This window comes from Amblyraja radiata, chromosome 15 (assembly GCF_010909765.2).
Source record: "Amblyraja radiata isolate CabotCenter1 chromosome 15, sAmbRad1.1.pri, whole genome shotgun sequence".
NCBI classification, from domain to species: Eukaryota; Metazoa; Chordata; class Chondrichthyes; order Rajiformes; family Rajidae; genus Amblyraja; species Amblyraja radiata.
The window spans coordinates 6,545,775-6,568,880 of record NC_045970.1 but is presented as its reverse complement, the minus strand read 5'-3'; the positions used below and the strand labels follow the sequence as shown (position 1 = coordinate 6,568,880).

The 23,106-nt window shown below is 45.6% G+C and overlaps 1 protein-coding gene across 1 annotated transcript in view; it reads left to right on the top strand.

The window, feature by feature from the left end:
• slc35g1 (solute carrier family 35 member G1) overlaps positions 1-13,157 on the top strand; it is a 65,052-nt gene extending 51,895 nt beyond the window's left edge. The window contains exons 7-8 of the mRNA XM_033034736.1: positions 6,280-6,460; positions 12,147-13,157. Of these exons, the coding sequence (XP_032890627.1) occupies positions 6,280-6,460; positions 12,147-12,906 (941 nt within the window). The 3' untranslated portion in view covers positions 12,907-13,157. The remainder of the gene's footprint in view (positions 1-6,279; positions 6,461-12,146) is intronic.
• Positions 13,158-23,106: the final 9,949 nt, after the last annotated feature.

The window sequence follows — 23,106 nt, the reverse complement described above, 5'->3', positions numbered from 1 at the left end:
ATGCGGGGCTTTCTGGGGTGCTAGTATGGGTGTTGTGGGCTGAAGGAACTGGTTTCCAGATCGCTGGTATGGACATTGTGGGCCGAATAGATTCTTGGGCTGGCAGCTCAGTCACTCAGGGCTGGTGGGCTGGCAGCTCAGTCACTCAGGGCTGGTGGGCTGGCAGCTCTCACTCAGGGCTGGTGGGCTGGCATCTCAGTCACTTAGGGCTGGTGGGCTGGCAGCTCAGTCACTCAGGGCTGGTGGGCTGGCAGTTCACTCGCGGCTATTCCTTGAAATTCCATTTCAAGCAGGCCACCAAATTAAATTTCATAGCATTTCGAGCAGAGTGCAGGCCACCAAATTGCCAAAACTCATCGCATTGTCATTAAGGGCTAACAAATCATTTATTGCAAGTACATTGCAGACTCACAGTTCAGTTGATTCACAGTTTCGAATCACAGTTGTGGACTCGACCTCACGATCTTCCAGAGTGACTGACTCATGTTCAGGCATCCGGGGTTTTATAGTCCTGCCCCCGGAAGGGGCGTGACCTTCATCGTGGTGATTGACAGGCGAGAGGACCAATCAGCTGATCTCAAGGTTTTTTTAAACACTCATAACTTTTTTATTTTTCATCGATGGGAAAAATCCTCGGGGCTGCCTCAGCGGAGGAGGACTATGAATAAGATGGCCAAAAATCATAGCGATATATGGTAGCGTTTTTTCTAAAATCAATATACAGCGCAGACAAGAAGTGGTCAAGGCGAGACTTTTAGTTATATAGATGATACAATTTAATTTATAGACTGAGAATGTATGAAGAGGTGCTGCTGTTATTGTTTTGTATATATTTTTAATACTGAATAAAGTTTATTTTCGTGGAAAAAAATATTTTTGATATAATTATTGTATTTCAACTACTTCCTGTGGCAGCTCGTTCCATCTTCCTTTGTGTGAAAAGGTATTTCCTTGGGTTCCTATGAGATCTTTCCTCTTCTTAAACCTCGGCCCTCTAGTTCTTGATTTCCACAACCTGGGGGAGAAAGGATAAGGCATCTTGATTTCTGATTCTTGATTAGTACGGGTAATAGATTCACCTGTTTCTTGATTAGTAGGTGTGATGTTGTGGGAATTACAGGGACGTGGCTGCAAGAGGATCGGAGCTGGGAGCTGAATATTCGGGGTTGTACATCATGTCGGAATGACAGGAAGGTGGGCAGAGGGGGTGGGGTAGCTGTTGGTTAGGAATGAAATTCAGTCCTTAATGAGGGGTGACAGGATCAGAGAATGTAGAGTCATTGTGGATGGAGCTGAGAAATTATAAGGGTCAAAAGACCCTAATGGGAGGTCCAGGATATAGGGTACATCAGGAGGTACAATTGGCATGTAAGAAAGGCAATGTTACGGTGGTCATGGAAGATTTGAATATGCAGGTAGACTGGGAAAATCAGGTTGGTATTGGACCCCAAGAAAGGGAATAATTTATAGAGTGCCTCCGAGATGGATTCTTAGAGCAGCTTGTAGTGGAGCCTACCAGGGAAAAGGCAATTCTGGATTTAGTGTTAAGTAACGAACCGGATTTGATAAGGGGACTTAAGGTAAAGGAACCACTAGCAGGTAGTGATCACAATATGATAAGTTTTAATCTGCAATTTGAGAAGGAGAAGGTGAAATCGGATGTGTCGGTATTGTAGCTGAGCAAAGGGGACTACAGAGGCATGAGGGAGGAGCTGGCCAAAGTAGACTGGAAAAGGACCCTAGCAGGGTGGAACAGCAATGGCAGGAATTTCTGGGAATAATCCAGAGGATGCAGGATCTTTTCATTCCAAAGAGGAAGAAAGATTCTAGGGGGAGCAAGAGGCGACCGTGGCTGACAAAGGAAGTCAAGGACAATATAAAACTAAAAGACAAGACGTGTAACATAGCAAAGATCAGTGGGAAGCCAGAGGATTGGGAAGCTTTTAAAGAACAACAGAGGGTTAGTAAAAAGACAATACGGGCAGAAAAGATGAAATACGAAGGTAAGCTAGCCAATAATATAAAAGACGATAGCAAGAGTTTCTTCAGTTATATAAAGAGTAAGAAAGCGGCAAGAGTGGACGTTGGACCGCTAGAGAATGATGCAGGAGAAGTGATAATGGGGAACAAAGAAATGGCAGACGAGTTGAATAACTTTGCATCAGTCCTTTGCCCAGATTAGGTGAATTGAGGACGAGAGGACATAGGTTTAAGGTGAAGGGGAAAAGATTTAATAGGAATCTGAGGGGTAACTTTTTCACAAAGGGTGTTGGGTGTATGGAACAAGCTGCCAGAGGAGGTAGTTGAGGCTGGGGCTATCCCAATGTTTAAGAAACAGTTAGACAGGTACACGGATAGGACAGGTTTGGAGGGATATGGACCAAGCGCAGGCAGGTGGGACTAATGTAGTTGGGACATGTTGGCCGGTGTGGGCAAGTTGGGCCAAAGGGCCTGTTTCTACACTCTATCACTCTGTGCCTCTATCTATGGCTTTGTGCTGTCTGACCTGCTAAGCTATTCGAGCTTTTTGTGTCGTTCATACATTTTTGCAGACTAGTGCAAGACGCATGAACAAATGTTCTCACGTCCCAACTCGACACGTTTCAGAATTATTCAACGTGGCACGGCTGGTTTGTCCGTCTCAGTTCCAAGTTCTCTTTCCCTATTTCCTTGGAAGTGAGAGGGACAAAGTTTCAAGATTCAAGATTCAAGAAGTTTATTGCCATGTCAACAAGTTGATAGGAATGTGTCTTGGTTCGCTCTCATACAGATACAATACAACCACCACATACACCACAATAAATAATACAGACAATACCGTACGAAGGACAATATATACAGGAAGGACAGTACCCAGCAGCGTCATGTTAAGCGTAAGCGTAAGTGCAAAAGAAAGTGCAAAGTGATTAGTGCAAATTCAAATATCTGATGGCTTGGAGGTAGGTGCTGTCTCTGAAGCGAGATGTTTTACTTTTAATGCTTCTATATCTCCTTCCTGATGGGAGGAGATTAAAGAGGTAATGTGCCGGGTGAAAGTGGTCTGCTATGATTTTTTTGGCCTTTCTGGTGAGTCTTGTTGAGTAAAGTGATGTCACTGAGGGAAGTCTGCTGCAACCGATGATCTTAGAAGCTCGGCGCACTATTCTCTCCAGCCGAATCTTATCCTGCGAGGTTGTGTGACCATACCAGACAAGCATGGAGAATGTGAGTATGCTTTCTATGGTAGACCTATAGAAGTGGGTCATGGCTGGTCGACTGACCCTGAATTTTTTGAGCTGCCGCAGGAAGTAGAGTCGCTGGTGGCACTTACTGATTATGAGACTAGTGTTGAGCTCCCATGATAGGGATTGATGTATGGTGGTCCCGAGGAACTTAAAGGAGGTGACCCTCTCAACCACCTCTCCATTGATGAAGAGAGGGAGGAGGGGGGTGGCCTTCTTTCTGAAATCAACAACCAGCTCCTTAGTTTTTGAGATGCTAAGTATGAGGTTGTTGTTCTCACACCACCTTACTAGCTCCTCTACTTCACTACGGTAAACGGTTTCGATGTTATTGGTAATAAGACCTGCCACAGATGTGTCATCTGCAAACTTAAATAACAAGACAGAGTCAGAGTGTGAACAGCAAAAATGTGTGTATAGAGTACAGAAGAGGTGATAAAACGCAACCCTGGGGGGCGCCGATGTTCAGGAACCTAGCCAGTGAGACATGGTTACCAATGTTTACCACCTGTTTTCTGTCACATAGAAAGCTATAGATCCATTTACATAGAGATGAGTTGACCCCCAGTTCCTGTAAAGTGTGTATCAACTTTACAGGAACGATGGTATTGAATGCTGAGCTAAAATCCACAAAAAGAATGCGAGCATATGTGGATCTGGATTCCAGGTGTTGGAGGATGGAGTGCACACAGAGGGACACTGCATCATCTACACTTCTGTTGGCTCTGTAGGCGAATTGATAGGGATCAAGTGTAATGCTGGAAAGATGTTTGCATACCAGTCTCTCAAGAACCTTCATGATGACTGAAGTTAAGGCAACAGGCCTATAGTCGTTAAGACAAGTGATGTTATTTTTCTTGGGGACTGGTACGATCACAGCTGACTTGAAACAAGCAGGCACAATTGAGAGTTGAAGTGACCAGTTGAAAATGGAGGTGAGGACGGGTGTCAGTTCATTAGAGCAGTGTCTTAATGTAGCAGGCGCCACACCGTCAGGCCCTGCTGCCTTCCTAAAGTAGATGCAAGATCCTCTTGCAGCCACGTTGGGTGTATGGAACAAGCTGCCAGAGGAGGTAGTTGAGGCTGGGACTATCCCAATGTTTAAGAAACAGTTAGACAGGTACATGGATAGGACAGGTTTGGAGGGATATGGACCAAGCGGAGGCAGGTGGGACTAGTATAGCTGGGACATGTTAGCCAATGTGGGCAGAAGGGCCTGTTTCCACACTATATCACTCTATTGGACATGACGCCATGCTCCAAGCATTCTTTCGATCAACTTGTTGAAAGCAAGTATCCAAAATGCATTTAAGTGCTTTGGATCTCCCTATATAAAAAATGCCCGTATCATTTCTATACTTTACTGTTCATAAGCTCACTGAAGTGCTTTGCAATATCAAATCGAGAAATGTGCTTCCAAATTTCCTTCTCTCCCTTGCTTTGTCTCTTGACAGTTCCTAAAAATGACTGAAGTTACATAATTGAGTCTGTTCTTAGTTTAGTTTAGAAGTACAGCATGGAAACAGGCCCTTCGGCCCACCGAGTCCGCACCGACCAGTGATCCCCGCACATTAACACTATCCTACACACACTAGGGGCAATTTTACACTTTTATGAAGCCAATTAACCTACAAACCTGTACGTCTTTGGAGTGTGGGAGGAAACCGAAGATCTCTGATAAAACTCACGGGAAGAACGTACAAACTCCGTACAGATAGTCGGGATCGAACCCGGGTCTCCGGTGCTGCAAGCGCTGTAAGGTAGCAACTCTAGCGCTGCACCACTGTGCCACATTAGTGTTCTATTCCATGCTCCAAACAATCTATGATCCTGTTTGCCATATTTACCACTTTGCATGCTCTGTGTGCGCAAGAAACAATATTCAAACAAAGGGGCCCACTGTATGCTGCAGACAAAATTCCAACTGCACGCTGTAAACAAGTTCATTAGAAACACTATTGAAAGAATTCCTAGTTTCTTTAAATTTGTGTATTTGATCGCTAACTTTTAGCACTCCGTTCTGCACTTCAAGTCAATTTATTTTTAAAATCGACTCTTCTGCGTACATTGTTATTGGGTTGATCTTAAGGACTATGATAAAACATGTGCCTTTAAAATGTAAAGTAATTAAATAAAGTAGCAGAACGATGCACATGTCTTATTATGATTTAATATGTGGCTTCATAATCTTAACCTGCTCAGTGCCACCGCCGACTATACTCGTGCCAAAATGTTTACTCAGAAGATAGACTCAAAAAAGCCGGAGTAACTCAGCGGGACAGGCAGCATCTCTGGAGAGAAGGAATGGGTGACGTTTTGGATCGAGACCCTTCTTCATGTTTACATCTCAGTGCAACCCCCGAGTATATTTGTTTTGGCTTAATTTTGGCTTAGTCAAGTCATAAGGTCATAAGGAATAGCAACAGAATTAGGCCATTCGGCCCATCAATACTCCACCATTCAATCATGGCTGATCTATCTCTCCCCTCCTAACCCCATTCTCCTGCCTTCTCCCCATAACCCCTGACACCCGTACTAATCAAGAATCTGTTCATCTATCCCGTAAAAATATCCATTGACTTGGCCTCCACAGCCTTCCGTGGCAAAGAATTCCACAGATTCACCACCCTCTGACTAAAGAAATTCCTTCTCATCTCCTTCCTAAAGGAACGTCCTTTAATTCTGAAGCTGTGACCTCTGGTCCTAGACTCTCCCACTAGTGGAAACATCCTCTCCCCATCCACTCTATCCAGGCCTTTAACTATTCTGTATGTTTCAATGAGGTCCCTCCCCCTTCTGCAAAACTCGAACGAGTACAGGCCCAGGGCCGACATCATTTGCTCATCATAGGTTAACTCATTCCTGGGATCATTCTTGTAAACCTCCTCTGGACCCTCTCCAAATTATTATTTTTATTCTGCCCAGTGATTATGCTGCCGAAGTTTAGTTGTGTGATGAAATAAATATGACTCTGTCGCAATGAATTTCCCTGTACTGTTAATTCTTTGTTCCTGCATTGCTAAATTATTTTGGTAACTGGAGTTTTCTTGTTTTGCAGTGGCAGAGAAGAAGCCTAAATGGGTAGGCCTTGGATTATGTTACGCCTTGTTCTCCTGTTTATTCTTTTCCTCCGTTTCCCTTTTGGTGAAGAAAGTTGAAGGAATCCATTCCCTGGAAATCAGTGGGATTCGATGTTTATTTCAGTGGTTGTTTACATTCCCGATTATTATCTACAAAGAGTAAGTACGAAATATGTATATTGTAGTGCATGCACTGCGCTTGAAGTTGCTGCAGCATGAGGAACAGCATTCATGTACCCAGAGTTAAGTCATGATGGAGACTCCACTATATTTCTGAGTGTGTTCTATCGCCCATCAGGTGATATTTACTTTTTTTAGTTTAGTTTAGAGATACAGCACGGAAACAAGCCCTTCGGCCCAACGTGTTCGCATCCACCTGCGACCCACCCACATTAGCACTATCCTACACACACTAGGGACAATTATTTTACAATTTCACCAAGCCAGTAACCTACAAACCTGTACGTCTTTGGAGTGTGGGAGGGAACCAAAGATCTCAGAGAAAATCCACGCAGGTCACGGGGAGAAGGTACAAACTCCATACAGACAGCGCCCGTAGTCAGGATCGAACCCGGGTCTCTGGTGCTGTGAGGCAGTAACTTTACCGCTATGCCACCGTGCTGCCCTTTAATTTGCAAATGTGCAGGAATATTATGGGGATACAAAACCAATTGTGTACGAGAAAGACAAGATTTATGTAGTTGATAGTGAGGAGGATAATCTTGGGCTACAGAACAATATTGATCGGCTGAAAGTAAGCATGCAGGAACAGCAGGCAGTGAAGAAAGCGAATGGCATGTTGGCCTTCATAACAAGAGTAGTCGAGTATAGGAGCAAAGTGGTCCTTCGGCAGTTGTACAGGGACCTAGTGAGACCACACCTGGAGTATTGTGTGCAGTTTTGGTCTCCTAATTTGAGGAAGGACATTCTTGCCATTGAGGGAGTGCAGCGTAGATTTACAAGGTTAATTCCCGGGATGGAGGGACTGTCATATGCTGAGAGAATGGAGCGGCTGGGCTTGTATACTCTGGAATTTAGAAGGATGGGAGGGGATCTTATTGAAACATAAGATTATAAAGGGTTTGGACACGCTAGAGGCAGGAAACATGTTTCCGGTGTTGGGAGAGTTCAGAACCAGGGGCCACAGTTTAAGAATAAGGGGTAAGCTTAAAGATAGCGGAGTCACGAGATATGGGGAGAAGGCTGGAACGGGGTACTGATTGGGGATGATCAGTCATGGTCACATTGAATGGCTCGAATGGCCTACTCGTGCACCTATTGTCTATTGTCTATTGATTAGTTGGATGGAGCAATGGCAGATTCCTAATAAAGGTGGATCATACATTGTCATGAGGATGTATCGGGGAACAGGTGTACAAATTAACGTATCACTGATGGTAGCATTAAAAGTAGATAAGGTGGGGAAGATGGACATTTTAAATGTGTAGGAAGGAACTGCAGATAGATAATAATGGATGGGATTTATATAGCGCCTTTCTAATACTCAAGGCGCTTTACATCGCATTATTCATTCACTCCTCAGTCACACTCGGTGGTGGTAAGCTACTTCTGTAGCCACAGCTGCCCTGGGGCAGACTGACGGAAGCGTGGCTGCCAATCTGCGCCTACGGCCCCTCCGACCACCAGCAATCACTCACACACATTCACACACAGGCAAAGGTGGGTGAAGTGTCTTGCCCAAGGATGTTGGTTTAAACCGAAGATAGACACAAAATGCTGGAGTAGCTCAGCGGGACAGGCAGCATCTCTGGAGAGAAGGAATGGATGACGTTTCGGGTTGACTTTAATTAAATGGGGTAGGGAATATAAGAGCATGGAAGTCAGATACAACTTTATAAAAGTTTGTTTAAGCCATGGCTAGAGTATTTGGTGTAGTTTGATCACTACACTGTAAGAAATATGTGGATGAACTGGAGACTGGATGAACCGGATGCAATTTGACTGTTTATGTCAATGGAAAAGTAAGCACAGAATGCTGGGATTTACAAATAAAGGCATAGAACACAAACCTAGAAATTTGAGTTTTGCATCCAATTATGATCAGTCCATCATGTGGTGGATTGTAGGGACACTCGGCAAAGGTGCGGAGAAGATTTTGATAGGAATTTCCCAGGCATTGGGGGCTTCAGCGTAGCTAGACAGCTGAAGATCAAACCAGAGCGCTTCGAGGTGACGCTCACAACCACAGGGAGAGCTTGGAATTACACAAAGATTGTTAAAGGGCCTGTCCCACGGGCATGCGACCTGCATGCGGCAAGCGCGGCCTAAAGGGCCGGTCCCACCAGCATGCGCCTGCATGCGGCAAGCACGACCTAAAGGGCCGGTCCCACCAGCATGCGCCTGCATGCGGCAAGCACGACCTAACGTGGTCACTTGAGCCGTATGGCCTCGTGGGGCTGGTCCCACTTCGATCGCCAGAGCCATATGGAGTTGTGCGGAGCTGGTCCCGACATCGCGCGGGGCTCCGAAAAACTGACCGTGTTCAAAATTTCTGCACGGCAACGGCCTGCCGGCCCGCAGCCGCCTCGACGCCGTGTCACTCACTCGACCTCCGCGCGGCTCCCGCTTCTGGTTTGGTCGCGCTTGCAGCATGCCGTATGGCTCAAGTGACCAGGTTAGGTTGCACTTGCCACATGCAGGCGCATGCTGGTGCGACCGCCCCTTTAGGTCGCGCTTGCCGCATGCAGGTCGCATGCCCGTGGGACAGGCCCTTAAGGGGTTGGACACGCTAGAGGCAGGAAACATGTTCCCGATGTTGGGGGAGTCGAGAACCAGGGGCCACAGTTTAAGAATAAGGGGTAAGCCATTTACAACGGAGACGAGGAAACACTTTTTCTCACAGAGAGTGGTGAGTCTGTGGAATTTTCTGTCTCAGAGGGCGGTGGAGGCGGGTTCTCTGGATGCTTTCGAGAGAGAGCTAGATAGGGCTCTTAAAAATAGCGGAGTCAGGGGATATGGGGAGAAGGCAGGAACGGGGTACTGATTGGGGATGATCAGCCATGATTACATTGAATGGCGGTGCTGGCTCGAAGGGCCGAATGGCCTACTCCTGCACCTATTGTCTATTGTCTAAAGACAGCACAGGATTGAATCTGGTCTGCTGGAGCAATGAGGTACTAGTTCCAATCATCTGTGTTACTGTGTCACCCACAGCTACTCAGTCATTTATTCCAATATTTGACAAGAACAAAGAACTAGTTCTTCTCAAATGTTGCGAGATGCCACTGATACACAGGCATGCTGATGTTTCCTAGCAACGGCAGGTTACGTTTTAACTTATTGGTTAGGATTTTAAAAGAATTTGTTGGACAGCTAGAAGTATTTTCTGCTGTTAAGCTTGTGAGCCAGAAGACATAGCCTGTTTCCTTCACTCCATAGATGCTGCCTCACCCGCTGAGTTTCTCTTAAGCATTTTTATCTACCTTAAAACCACAGCTTGCCCGTTCAAAGGAGAAGTTAGTAAACTACCCGTAGGGTGGAAGAAATACTGCAATCATAGCTTCAAAAATCAGGGATCAATCGTTCAATTAATAATTTAATTGGTTGAGATTATAAAATGATGTGGGCTAAAGGACTCTGAATGTTATTGAGAGAATAAACTGCCGTTCAATGGTAATAAAAGAGTCAAGAGTGTTTTATTGTCATGTTCCCAGATAATACAATGAAATTCTTACTTGCAGCAGCACAACAGAATATGTTAACATAGTGCACTGTAAACAATATCATAAACGAGAGGGAAAAAAAAAAGTTTAGTATGTGTGTGTGTATGTACACACTGGCTTTCAGGTTGAAATAACCTAATCCTGTTACAATTTTTAATTATTATTTGTAGACCATAGAATTGTGCAGCATAGGAACAGGTCCTTCAGATCACAATGTCTGCACCGAACATAAATCCAAGACAAACTCTTAGCTTCCTATATCCATATCCCATTCCATGCATGTCAATGCACTTTTCCAAACACCTTTTAAATGGCACTATCATATGTGTCCCTCCAACCACCTCCAGCATCCAGGTTCCCAACACCCTCTGTGTACAAATACTTGCCTCACACATCTACTTGAAACTTTGTCCCTCTCACTTTTATGAAATGGGTATTGTCCCAAGGAAATAGGGGAAGAGAACTTGGAACTGAGACGGGCAAACCAGCCGTGCCACGTTGAATGAATCTGAAACGTGTTGAGTTGGGACGTGAGAACATTTGTTAGTGCGTCTTGCACTAGTCTGCAAAAATGTATGAACGACTCAAAAAGCTGGAGTAGCTTTGCAGGTCAGACCACGGAGCCACAGATAGAGGCACAGAGTGATAGAGTGTAGAAACAGGCCCTTCCGCCCAACTTGCCCACACCGACCAACATGTCCCAACTACACTAGTCCCACCTGCCTGCGCTTGGTCCATATCCCTCCAAAGCTGTCCTATCCATGTACCTGTCTAACTGTTTCTTAAACATTGTGATAGTCCCCGCCTCAACTATCTCCTCTGGCAGCTTGTTCCATACACCAACCACTCTTTGTGTGCAAAAGTTATCCCACCACCCCCCCCCCCCCCCTCCCCCCCCAGATTCTTATTAAATCTTTTCCCTTTCACCTTGAACCTGGTCCTCGATTCCCCTACTCTGGTCAAGAGACTCTGTGCATCTACCCAATCTATTCCTCTCATGATTTTGTACACCTCTATAAGATCTCCCCTCATCCTCCTGCGCTCCATGGAATAGAGACCCAGCCTACTCAACCTCTCCCTATAGCTCACACCCTCTAGTCCTGGCAACATCCTCGTAAATCTTTTCTGAATCTTTTCAAGCCTGACAATATCTTTCCTATAACATGGTGCCCAGAACTGAACACAATATTTTAAATGCGGTCTCACCAACGTCTTGTACAACTGCCACATGTCCTCCCAACTTCTATACTCAATACTCTGACTAATGAAAGCCAAAGTGCCAAAAGCCTTTTTGATCACCTTATCCACCTGTGACTCGTCCTTCAAGGAACCATGCACCTGTACTCCTAGATCCCTCTGCTCTACAACACTATCCAGAGGCCCACCATTCACTGTGTAGGTCCTGCCCTTGTTCGACGTCCCAAAATGCAACACCTCACATTTCTCTGTATTAAATTCCATCAACCATTCCTCTGCCCACCTGGCCAATCGATCCAGATCCTGCTGCAACCGTTCACAACCATCTTCACTATCTGCAAAACCACTCACTTTTGTATCATCAACAAACTCGCTAATCTTGCCCTGTATGTTCTCATCCAAATCATTGATGTAGATCATAAACAGTAACGGGCCCACACCGTACCCTGAGGCACACCACTAGTCCCAGGCCTCCATTCTGAGAAGAAACCTTCTGCCATCACCCTCTGCTTCCTTCCATGGAGCCAGTTTCCAACCTGCATGGTCACCTCTTCCTTTTCTTCAGAGATGCTGTCAGACCTGCTATGGTTTTTTGTGTCAATCTTTGGTTTAAGCCAGCATCTACAGTTCCCTCCTACACAACATGTATTAATGAATCACCCCCTCTGCACTTATGAATGATATGCTCGCATCATGCTTGGGCCTAATGGCTGCTTATTTAGATGAGAACAACTTGTCTGAAACAAAACACAGCTTGAGGCCGCACTACCAAGAGGACAGGCCTTAAAGCTGAAAAATTAGTTCATCTTTTTCTTGGGTGATTTCTTCTGAAGATGAACGGAAAACAATTGGGCCCGAGTAACGCAGAAAATACTTAACTTGGGAAAGTGAAAACGGATATGAAATTTGATTCAGGGTGAGACATGTGCCTGCAGCAGATTTTTACCAATGTGTTTTGTTTTCAGAGTGGACATTCGCGGACCCAAGGGCCTCAGAGTGTTGCTTTTCTTGCGGGGTTTCCTCGGTGCCACGGCCATGATGTTGCTCTTCTACGCCATTCAGCAGATGCCTTTGGCCGACGCCACGGTCATCATGTTCAGTAACACAGTCTTTGTCTCTATCTTTGCGTGGATTTTTCTGAAGGAAAAGTGCACCCTGCTGGATCCCATCTTCATCATTTTCACGTTGGTCGGGGTGGTTCTCATCGCGAGGCCACGCTTTCTGTTTGGCGCTCACGTTGCTGGGCTTGGAGGCGACTACAAGAGCCACATCAAGGGGACGGCCGCTGCTTTTGGAAGTGCGATCTGTGCAGCAATCACCCTGATAGTGATCCGGAAAATGGGGAAGTCCGTCCACTATTTCCTCTCCATTTGGTACTACTCCTCGGTGGGAACCATCCTCAGCGTGTGCGCAGTGTCAGTAATCCAAGAATGGAACTTGCCCTTCTGCGGGAAGGACCGAGCGTTTTTGATCCTGATCGGCCTACTGGGGGTAGGAGGGCAGGCCTTCCTCACCAAAGCCTTGCAGATAGAGAAGGCTGCGCCCGTGGCACTTATGAAGACCATGGAAGTGGTCCTCGCCTTTATATTTCAATATTTCTTCCTAAATCGCTCTCCTACCTGGTGGAGCTTAGGAGGGGCTCTCTGTGTGACGTGTGGCACCAGTGGAGTTGCTATTCAGAAGTGGTACACCAACACCAGAAAAGCAAAGACAAATCAAAATTAACCAATGCCCTTTATATTTGGAAATGAGAGACATCTTCTCAGGAACGCGGCTAAAATTTGAAACTAGTTATTGTTCAATTGCCATTTTTCTGAACACTGACTAAATACTCAAAATGATAAACCAAGATTTTCTCAGGATAATGCACCTATTAAAACAATTGTTTAAAAGGCTGCATATTTGAAGTTTTTTTAATGATTTGGACTTCTTGCATTTGAAATCCAGTTGCAATAAAGTTGTATAATTGTGTGTGAGATTTTTGCACTATATACTATGTTTAGAAAATGATTTGCATTTGCTTTCAGAGGTCAGGCATCTATCCTGCATCTCTCTTAATCCAGTCATGGTTTGGTTTTGATGCGGTTGTCTGTGAATCAGCAAGCCATGGGCTCGAGCCTTTCTCCAGAGACTTGTGCACACAGTCTGAGTCGAGAGAGTGCCTTGTCAATGAGACGATGAACTGAAGCCCCGACTGACCTTGCGGGTATGTAAAAGACACAAAAAGGTTTCATAGGACGCCAAAGACACCCAGTTAAATTCTCATTTTGTTCAGGTCAACATTTACATAGAAAATAGGTGCAGCAGGAGGCCATTCGGTCTTTCGAGTCAGCACCGCCATTCATTGTGATCATGGCTGATTGTCCTCAATCAATAACCCGTGCCTGCCTTCTCCCCATATCCCTTGATTCCACTAGCCCCTAGAGCTCTATCTAACTCTTTTAAATCCACCCAGTGATTTGGCCTCCACTGCCCTCTGTGGCCGGGGAATTCCACAAATTCACAACTCTCTGGGTGAAAACGTTTTTTCTCACCTCAGTCTTAAATGACCTCCCCTTTATTCTAAGACCGTGGCCCCTGGTTCTGGACTCGCCCAACATTGGGAACAATTTTCCTGCATCTAGCTTGTCCACTCCATTTATAATTTTATATGTTTCTATAAGATCCACCCTCGTCCTTTTAAACTCCAGTGAATACAAGTCTAGTCTTTTCAATCTTTCCTCATATGACAGTCCCGCCATCCCAGGGATCAATCTCGTGAACCTACGCTGCACTGCCTCAATCACAAGGATGTCCTTCCTCAAATTAGGAGACCAAAACTGCACACAATACTCCACATGTGGTCTTACCAGATGTGGTCTTATTCTGCAACATATCAAAAACAGATGACCTTATTTATTTCCGTTCTGCACTGGAGACCTTGTGGTGTTCTGCAAGAAGAGACTAGACTTTAAGTAACTCAATGACTATAAAGCACTTTGGAATATCGCAAGGTTATGACAGTGCTCCATTTATGTGCTGTGGCATGCCTTGTATCCAGTTGTGGCCTGCTGAAAATGGCCATTCACATGCTTACTGCGGGTGACAGCTTTACAATGGATTCTTTACTTGGTTTCTCGAACTGCACTTTAGGCTTTTTCTGTTCAGATGCAGACCCTGCCCAGGTTGTGACACTCACTGTTCCATTCTGAGAGCTGTCCATAACCCGGACGGTTGCAAGTTGGGAATGAATAAAAGCGAGTGTGTGGGAGAGAGCATCACGGAGACAGATGTGGCAGATGTGGGAGAGAGGGTCGCCAGTTGACCTCAGTGACTTCAGATAGTCATAACATGCTGGAGTAACTCAGCGGGACAGGCAGCATCTCTGGAGAGAAGGAATGTGTGACGTTTCGGGTCAAGCGTTCGGGTTAGGGTTGGGGTTCAAGAAGGGTCTCGACCCGAAACGTCACCCATTCCTTCTCTCCAGAGATGCTGCCCGTCCCGCTGAGTTACTCCAGCTTTTTGTGTCTATCTTTGGTTTAAACCAGCATCTGCAGTTCCTCCTTTGACAGACTTGGTGAATCCAGTCGGCACTCCCAGAGGTACCCCATTCTCACCCAGCAGAAGATGCCTGCACCTCCAGCGAGGGGCTCTCCCACCCGCTAGTGTGTTGACTATACGTTGGTGCTCGTAACCCAGGGATTCTGTTTGTGATTTTATGCAACAACAATTGCACTATTGTATCTATTAAAATATTTGATAAAAGTTTGAATGTTCTCATTTCAACATTTGAGCGTAAAAATTTGATTTTGGATTTCTTGAGAAGATAAAACTTGGTTGTATTTTTGATGTACATGTAATTGGTACAATAGAGGCCTTTTTGTTCGTAAAGGATAATCATCCAGTAACATTCTAATTACCAAAGCAATGACCAAAGGTTTAAATGCAGAGATCTTCCCTACTGTTTCCAATGTGTAACTAGAATGAGTGTATGAGTGATTATAATGTATGGCGTATTAAACATCATCAGGCATTGTGTTATGTCGGATAGATCTTGCGATAGGAATAGAATTAGGCCATTCAGCCCATCAAATCTACTTCAATCTTGACTGATCTATTTCTCCCTCCTAACCCCATTCTCCTGCCTTTTCCCCATAACCCCTGACACCCGCACTAATCAAGAATCTGTCTATCTCTGCCTTAAAAATATCCACTGACTTTGCCTCCACAGCTTTCTGTGGCAAAGAATTCCACAGATTCACCATCCTCTGACTCAAGAAATTCCTCATTTCCTTCCTAAAAGAACGTCCTTTAATTCTGAGGCTATGACCTCTAGTCCTAGACTCTCCCACATGTGGAAACATCCTCTCCACATCCACTCTATCCAAGCCTTTCACTATTCTGTCAGTTTCAATGACGTCTCCCCTCATTCTTCTAATCTCTAGCGAGTACAGTGCCCAGTGCCGACAAACGCTCATCATATGTTATCTCATAGTGGCTGAGAGAGTAATATCAGATAGGGGCTGTGACCTGCCCATTACAGGATTATTAACATTGTAAAAGATTGTTTGACCTATCCTGGAATAAGCTTTTTTGTAATAAATTGTAAATGGAGAGTTAGAATTGTGACAAAACCAAATATGATTGTAAAATGGTGCTGGATACTTTATTCACTTCATAGCAAAATAACTGCAGTTTAAGTGGTATGGAACAGGATAAAAATGCAACTATACAAGGTTTCAAAGTGTTCACAGACACTGGTATTGTGTGGTCTTTTTGCCTTTTTTCCAATTTGTTGTGAGAATGTTGTTGTCAAACTAACTGCATATGTTGCATTAAATTCCTTCTGCCACTATTTTTGTTTGAATTATAGTCCTTCCAAAATACACCAATAGTGTGTCGATTGAAGTAGCATTGGGAGGAACTTGATGTCTATTAGCTAAGTTGTTGTGTGAGAACATTGCTTACAGTCATGCCCAAGATTCACCTCTGCTTCTCTCTTATTTTACTGCCACATCCATTTCAAATGCATCATAGGCTAAAGAATTTAAGAAGGAACTGCAGATGCTGGAAAATCGAAGGTACACAAAAAAGCTGGAGAAACTCAGCGGGTGCAGCAGCATCTATGGAGCGAAGGAAATAGGCAACGTTTCGGGCCGAAACCCTTCTGAAGGCTGCAAGTGACTGCAAGAAGCTGTAGATCGTCACACAGACCAGACTTCCTCACATTGACTCCATCTAAATCTCACACTATTTTGGGAAATCTCACACTAACATAATCAATGACTTGTCTCAGCTCGAGACCAAGCGCAGGCTCAGCGATCGTTTCGCTGAACACCCCCGCCCAGTCAGTATCAACCAAGCTGACCTCCCGGTGGCCCAGCACTTCAACTCCTCCTCCCATTCACAATCTGACCTTTCAGTTCAGGGCCTCTTCCATGGCCAGAGTGAGGCCCAGCGCTAATTGGAGGAACAGCACCTCATATTTTGCTTGGGTAGTTTATGGTGTGAACATTGACTTCTCTAATTTTAGATAGCCTATGCTTCTCCCTCCTTCCCCTCCCCCTTCCCAGCTCTCCCACAAGTCCTACTGTCTCCGCCTACTTCCTCTGTCTTTTCCGCCCCTCCCCCCCCCCCGACATCAGTCTGAGGAAGGGTCTTGACCCGAAATGTCGCCTATTCCTTTTCTCCATAGATGCTGCCTCACCTACTGAGTTTCTCCAGCATTTTTTGTCTGCCTCCGATTGTTCCAGCATCTGCAGTTCTTTCTTAAACAGCCATTCTTTCCCCCTGGCCCTGCAGTGCCTCGTTGAGGACATTGAACAGTCAATGGAACTGATGCGTTACAATGCTGAGAACTATATTCTGCACTATGTATCTTGAACTTTGCTCTATCTAGTGATTCGATTGTATTTATATACAGTATCTGATTTGATTGGATACAATGCAAAGTTTTTTACTCCACCTCGAAACGGTGACAATAATAAACCTGAACTTTAAATTAATTCCCATTTGCTTCAAGTTATATATCATTTAATAGTTGACTATGCACTTCCTGGTGTAGAGACACATAACACTAGATGTTGGAAACCAGAGCAAATAAAACAAACTACTAGAATAACTAATTGGGTTGAGATGCAGCATCAGCGCTTCCTGGTGTGAGTTTAGTTTAGTTTAGAGACACAGCAGGGAAACAGGCCCTTCGGCCCAATGTGCTTGTATCGACCAGCGATCCCAGCACATCAGCACTATCTTACACACACCAGGGACAATTATTTTACAATTACACCAAGCCAATTAACCTACACACCTGTACGTCTTTGGAGTGTAGGAGGAAACCCACACGGTCACGGGGAGAACATACAAGTTCTGTACAGCCAGCACCTGTAGTCAGGATCGAACCCGGGTCTCTGGCTCTGTAAGGCAGCAACTCTACCGCTGAACCACCTTGCCATCCAGTCAGGCAAATGACATAAATTTAGCACTAAGGATGATATCAGTTCTAGAGCAGTGCTTTTAGAAGTATTGCAGGAGGAATTCTTTGCCACAGAAGGCTGTGGAGGCCAAGTCAATGGATATTTTTAAGGCAGAGATAGACAGATTCTTGATTAGTACGGGTATCAGGGGTTACGGGGAGAAGGCAGGAGAATGGGGTTAGGACAGAAGATAGATCAGCCATTGGTGGAGTAGGCTCGATGGGCCAAATGGCCTTATTCTGCTCCTATCTCTTATGTATTATGAATATGGATACTGGCATCCTGGGGGAGGGCACTATGTGGATAACTGGCTACTATTGCCACTGCCAACCCTCTCAGCCACTCTCAGACCAGGGCCATTGACTGCCGGTCCATAGCTACACCCTGGCTGGCCGTTGGCCGGTCCACTGACTCAGCCGATCCTCACCCCTCCCACCAGCAGGTGGCGGTTGTCGACAACTGAGATCCAGGCGAGGGGACTTCACACTCCCAATGTTTCACACCTCTCCTGGCTCCTACTGCTACCTCCATCCCACAGGAGCCCTTAACACTGACACCACTGGGTCCTGATGCCTCCCCCCCCCATTCTACTTCTACCCACCACAACAATAACACCCCTCACCTGTGAAGCCCCATCTATCCCTCACAATGCCACCCTCTGCCCTCAGAGCCTGGGTCGGACCCCATCCCTAAAGCCCCTGTCCCACTTTCATGACCTAATTCACGACCTCTGCTGAGTTTGCCCGTGACTCATACGCGCAGCATGGTTTTCACGAGGTCGTAGCTAGGTCGGAGCAGGCCGTGATGCTAGTCGTAGGTACTCGGGACCTCAAGTAGGTTGCGGCGTTTTTTCTAGCCTGATGAAAAATGTCCACGAGTAAAAAAAAGGTCAGCATGGATAAAATCGATACTTTTTACTCGTAGGTAGGTCGTAGGTAGATCGTAGTAGGTCGTGATGCTAGTCGTAGGTGGTCGGAGGCAGTCGAACTTAATAGCTCCAGGATGAAAAAAGGTTGGTAGAAAAAAAAGGCTATTTAAACAGCAGAACGTCACCTCTTTCACTCCAAGGTATGTTCATTCATAGCTGGAGAGTTTTATGGAGAGGAGACTTGTGTTTTACTTCGGAGTCACGTGAGTGACTACGTGACGAACCCGTCCAGCACGCATGCGTTTCATGAGCGTTCACGCAGATGCAACAGCGACGAACGGGAGTACGGGCGCTCCCGCTACAAGCCTGAAGGAACGGACCGTTAGGTAAGTACTTACCCACAGGTTCGATTTTACAACTTTGCTCCCGATTGTTGCTCCAGGGGAAACTGGAGAGAGCAAAGCAGAACAGAGGGAAGCCGCCCCCATTCGACTCCAGGGAAGGAGCGTTCCGTCAGTGGAGGGGGGAGAGGCGGCACCGGGACCGCACACGCTGCGGTCCACAGTCAGGGTACTGAACCGATGCCCAGTCCACCAAGAGCTGTCTGACCAACAGCAGCGGACTGGAGGGAAACTCAAAAAACCGGCCGGTAACCCCTGCATACCCCCGACAAGGAGACTCGCCGCCCGAGAACCGCAAATGCCGCCCGAAAACGGCAGGCAGCCTCTAGCAGCAAAGTCAGCACCAAACCTCGGGCTGGAGACAGACACGGAAGATGGAATCGGCACATCAAACTACCACCCGAGAGCAAGTAAGTGTCTGTTCTCCAAGCCTAGAGTAAGGTCATGGAGTAAAAACTCCAGCGAGACTTGCCTCGGGAGCTGGGGCAAGCTCGCCAAGGGAGCATAACACTCCCGCTCCAGTGCACTAACAGCACTGGCCATCTCCCTTATCAGAGGAGATCGATGGCGACCAGGGCTGGGCTGGTCAAGAAGAGGGGTCACTGGCTGAACAACATCGGGAGTATGCTTGAGGTACAGGATCAGGAAAAGCTGCTGGGTGTGGCCGCTACGTGGCTCCACCACTAGCGAGATGGCCTTTTCAGTCTAAACTGACGGCCAGCTTACTACCTGTTTTTTCCAAAAAATAAATAAATAAATAAATAAAAACCTCTCCAAGACAGGTAGTCATGAGGCGTTGGATTTTATCACGCCTCCCCAAAATTGCATTTACTCAAAGGGCCTATCATTATTGGGGGTACATTGAGCAGGGCATTTAAAAACCCAAATATCTTAAATTGCATTTGATACCCCTGACGTCGGCTATCATTTTCGCCTGCTCATTCCAGAGGGGCAGGGTAGTATGGCAAAATACCTGACCCTACTGTTCAACAAAGTATGCTCCGCAACTTCTCGAAGGAAGTCATAAAACCTGCCCTCAACCTAAAAAATTCACAGGACTGTGAGAACGCCGACCTCACAACCACAGATCCTGCTATCTGGCAAAGTTACCAAACCAAGCCTAAAAACTGGACGAAGTGTCCAAGATATTCGGCATCAAGAGGGCAGGGCCTGGAATGAGCAAACCACACAAAACCAGACAGCAGTACCTCCACGCGTCCACCAGTAGGCGTCTACTTAATGGTACTGGTGAAAGCTCGGGGCCCGCATGCCAGCCCCTGTAAGCCTTTTCAGGCCAGGGTCCAGAGCGGGCCCCATGGAAAATGTGCCACCCCCCAACAACACCATCCTGACAGACAAGGAACCAGAAACCGAAGAAATGAACACACCACTAAACAACAGTGAAGACAGATAAGTATGGTTCCTACCATCACATAAAAGGTGAAGGGTTTGTACTAACAGGGTGGGGGGGGGGGGGGGGGGGGGGGGGGAATCACACCTGGGTTGGAAGCATGAAGATCTATCACACTTGGTAGTTATATACCAAAAGTATTTAAGGATAAAAATTGAATTAACAAACTTGCCACCAGTTCAGCATGCACCCCTAAGGGGTCTATCCTCCCACTAAAAAAGAACATGAGGGACTAGCTAACTGGAGAAGATATACAAAGGGGTCATAAAGAAGTCTAATATGAACCTTTGGCACCAAAAAACCCAAAGATGGTGAATGTTGCACCATCATTAACTTAACCACTTGAGTATTTTCACCAGGTTACACACTTTATGGAAACTTGTAACTGCTAACCGTAGATTTCCTAGGATACTTTATGGTAGACATCGACTTAAAAGATGCATACTATTCAGTACCCATTCATAAAAGATTTTCGGAGATACCACAATTTACCTGGATGGGGTAACTATGGCAGTATAAATTATTAACAATGGCTAATATGAGCCAAAACTGTTTCCAGATATTCAAACCAGCCCTGACACTATTAAGGAACAAATCGTCATAACATGTCTCTATGATATTAACGACAGACAAATCCATGGAGATAGCTAAATCAGCAGCATTAGCTACTAAAACCTATTTAGCCTGGGCTCTGTCATACAATCCAGATAAACCTACGTTGACACCATCCACAACTATTGACTATCTGGTATTCAAGTAACTCTACCCACTCATCTATAACATTGTCATAAGGAGAGTCAGCGTATGGCACAACCTGTAACAATTAATGGTAACAATCAACCAACCATTCAACAAAGTGGCTAGAGTAATTGGGAATTAGTAGCAGCATTACCAGCTACTTAACTTGAACCTTTCCATTAGAGCTAAGGTGCTAGTGTTTAAACAAAATAGCCCATACCCAGAACAGGTGGTAAATGGACTAATCTGGAGTGGTCATCACTACAGACACTGGGCATAAAACCTAGTTGGAAATATTGAGTACGTTCTATGGGTAACTTACCTACCAGGTGAGCTAAATACTGTAAACAGACATATTAATCCAAAGTATTTGCTGAAATTACAAAGCAATATGGAACACCAGATATCGATTTCCCTTGTATTCCAATTGAATCACCACGTACCGATGTATGTCGCATGAAACCAGACTTTGAGGCAGCGGCAATGGATACATTCCCGCTGAACTGGGGGGGGGGAATCTAATCTCTATGTTCTCCCCTTTTCTACCTCATCAGTCAGGTACTACGGCCTCATCAGTCTGGTACTAGGCAAAATACAGATGGACTTTGCTTCAGGTATTTTGATAGTACCCGACTAAACCCACAGTCATGGTTCCCAGTGCTCCTCGACATGGTCATTAAAACCCCAATGACTTTTCCCAGTAGCCCAGACTTATCAACTCACCCAGTTTCAGGCATAAGCCACCCATGCCACGATAAATTAAACTACTGGGTTGCAGATTTGAAAAGACCACTGCTGGGCCTGGGTTGCAGAATTGGGAAGACCACTGCTGGGCCTGGATTGTCAGACAGCACTATCGACACGATGACAGCATCCCATCGCATATCCACAAGGGAACTATACTTGGCGAACATCAAGAAGTGGGAAGATACTGTTCAAATACAGGAACTACATATTCAACTACAACAAAACCTGTACTGGAGTTCCTGGCAGGTCTTCACCACAATGAAGGACTCAGCTACAGCGCCATTAATACAGCCAGAAGTGCTCTGTCAGCCTACTTAACTCAGGCACCAGGACAACAGGCCATAGGGTACCTCCCGCTGGTGATCAAATTGAGGAGAGGCATATTCAACTCTAATCCCCAGACCTATGTAAACCCAAATCTGGGATGTCAGTGTGGTTCTGAAGTACCTTAGGGGATGGTCACCAGCCAGGTCCCTCACCCTGGAACAGCCTACCCTGAAGACGGTCATGCTGATGGCCTTGTCTCAGCACAAAGAGTCCAGTTCCTCCATCTACGATTGGACAATATGGTTATAACACCAGACCGTGTCACATTTACCATTTAGGGGCTGGTCAAAGAGAGCAGACCAGGAACATCAGGTCCAGTCATGGAATTACGGGCACACCCACCTGAAACACGGTTATGTGTCATGACCCACTTATTGAACTACATCGACACAATAAGAAATCCCCGAGGGAGAGAAAAAGCCTTATGGGTCAGCCAATAGAAACCTCATGGTCGGGTGACGAGCCAAACTATCCCAAGTGGCTCAAGCAGGTACTGGGAGTTGCTGGAGTAAATCTAACGTGTATAAATCTTACTCCACCAGGGCAGCATCCACATCGGTGACTAAGAGGATGGACGTGCCTATGGACCACATCCTGGCTACAGCAGGGTGGTCTAGGGAGTATATGTTCCAAACTTTTATAACAAGCCGCTGGCAGAACCTGTATCGTTTGCAGAAAAAGTATTAGAATCTGCAAAAAAATATATAATTTAAGCCCGGGGGAGCATTTTGGTCTTGTTATTGTTAATAACACCATTATTGTTTTACAAACAGATTCATGGTTGATTACGATAACATACTTCCTCCCTCGAATGACTTCGGCAGCGAGTGAAGTATGAACTGTTACACGGTTTGAAATCACAGAGCTTTAAAATCTTCACGTAGTCACTCACGTGACTCCGAAGTAAAATAGTAAGATTAAACGAGAACTTACCAGTTTGAAGTTTGATCTGTATTTTATGAGGAGTTACGATGAGGG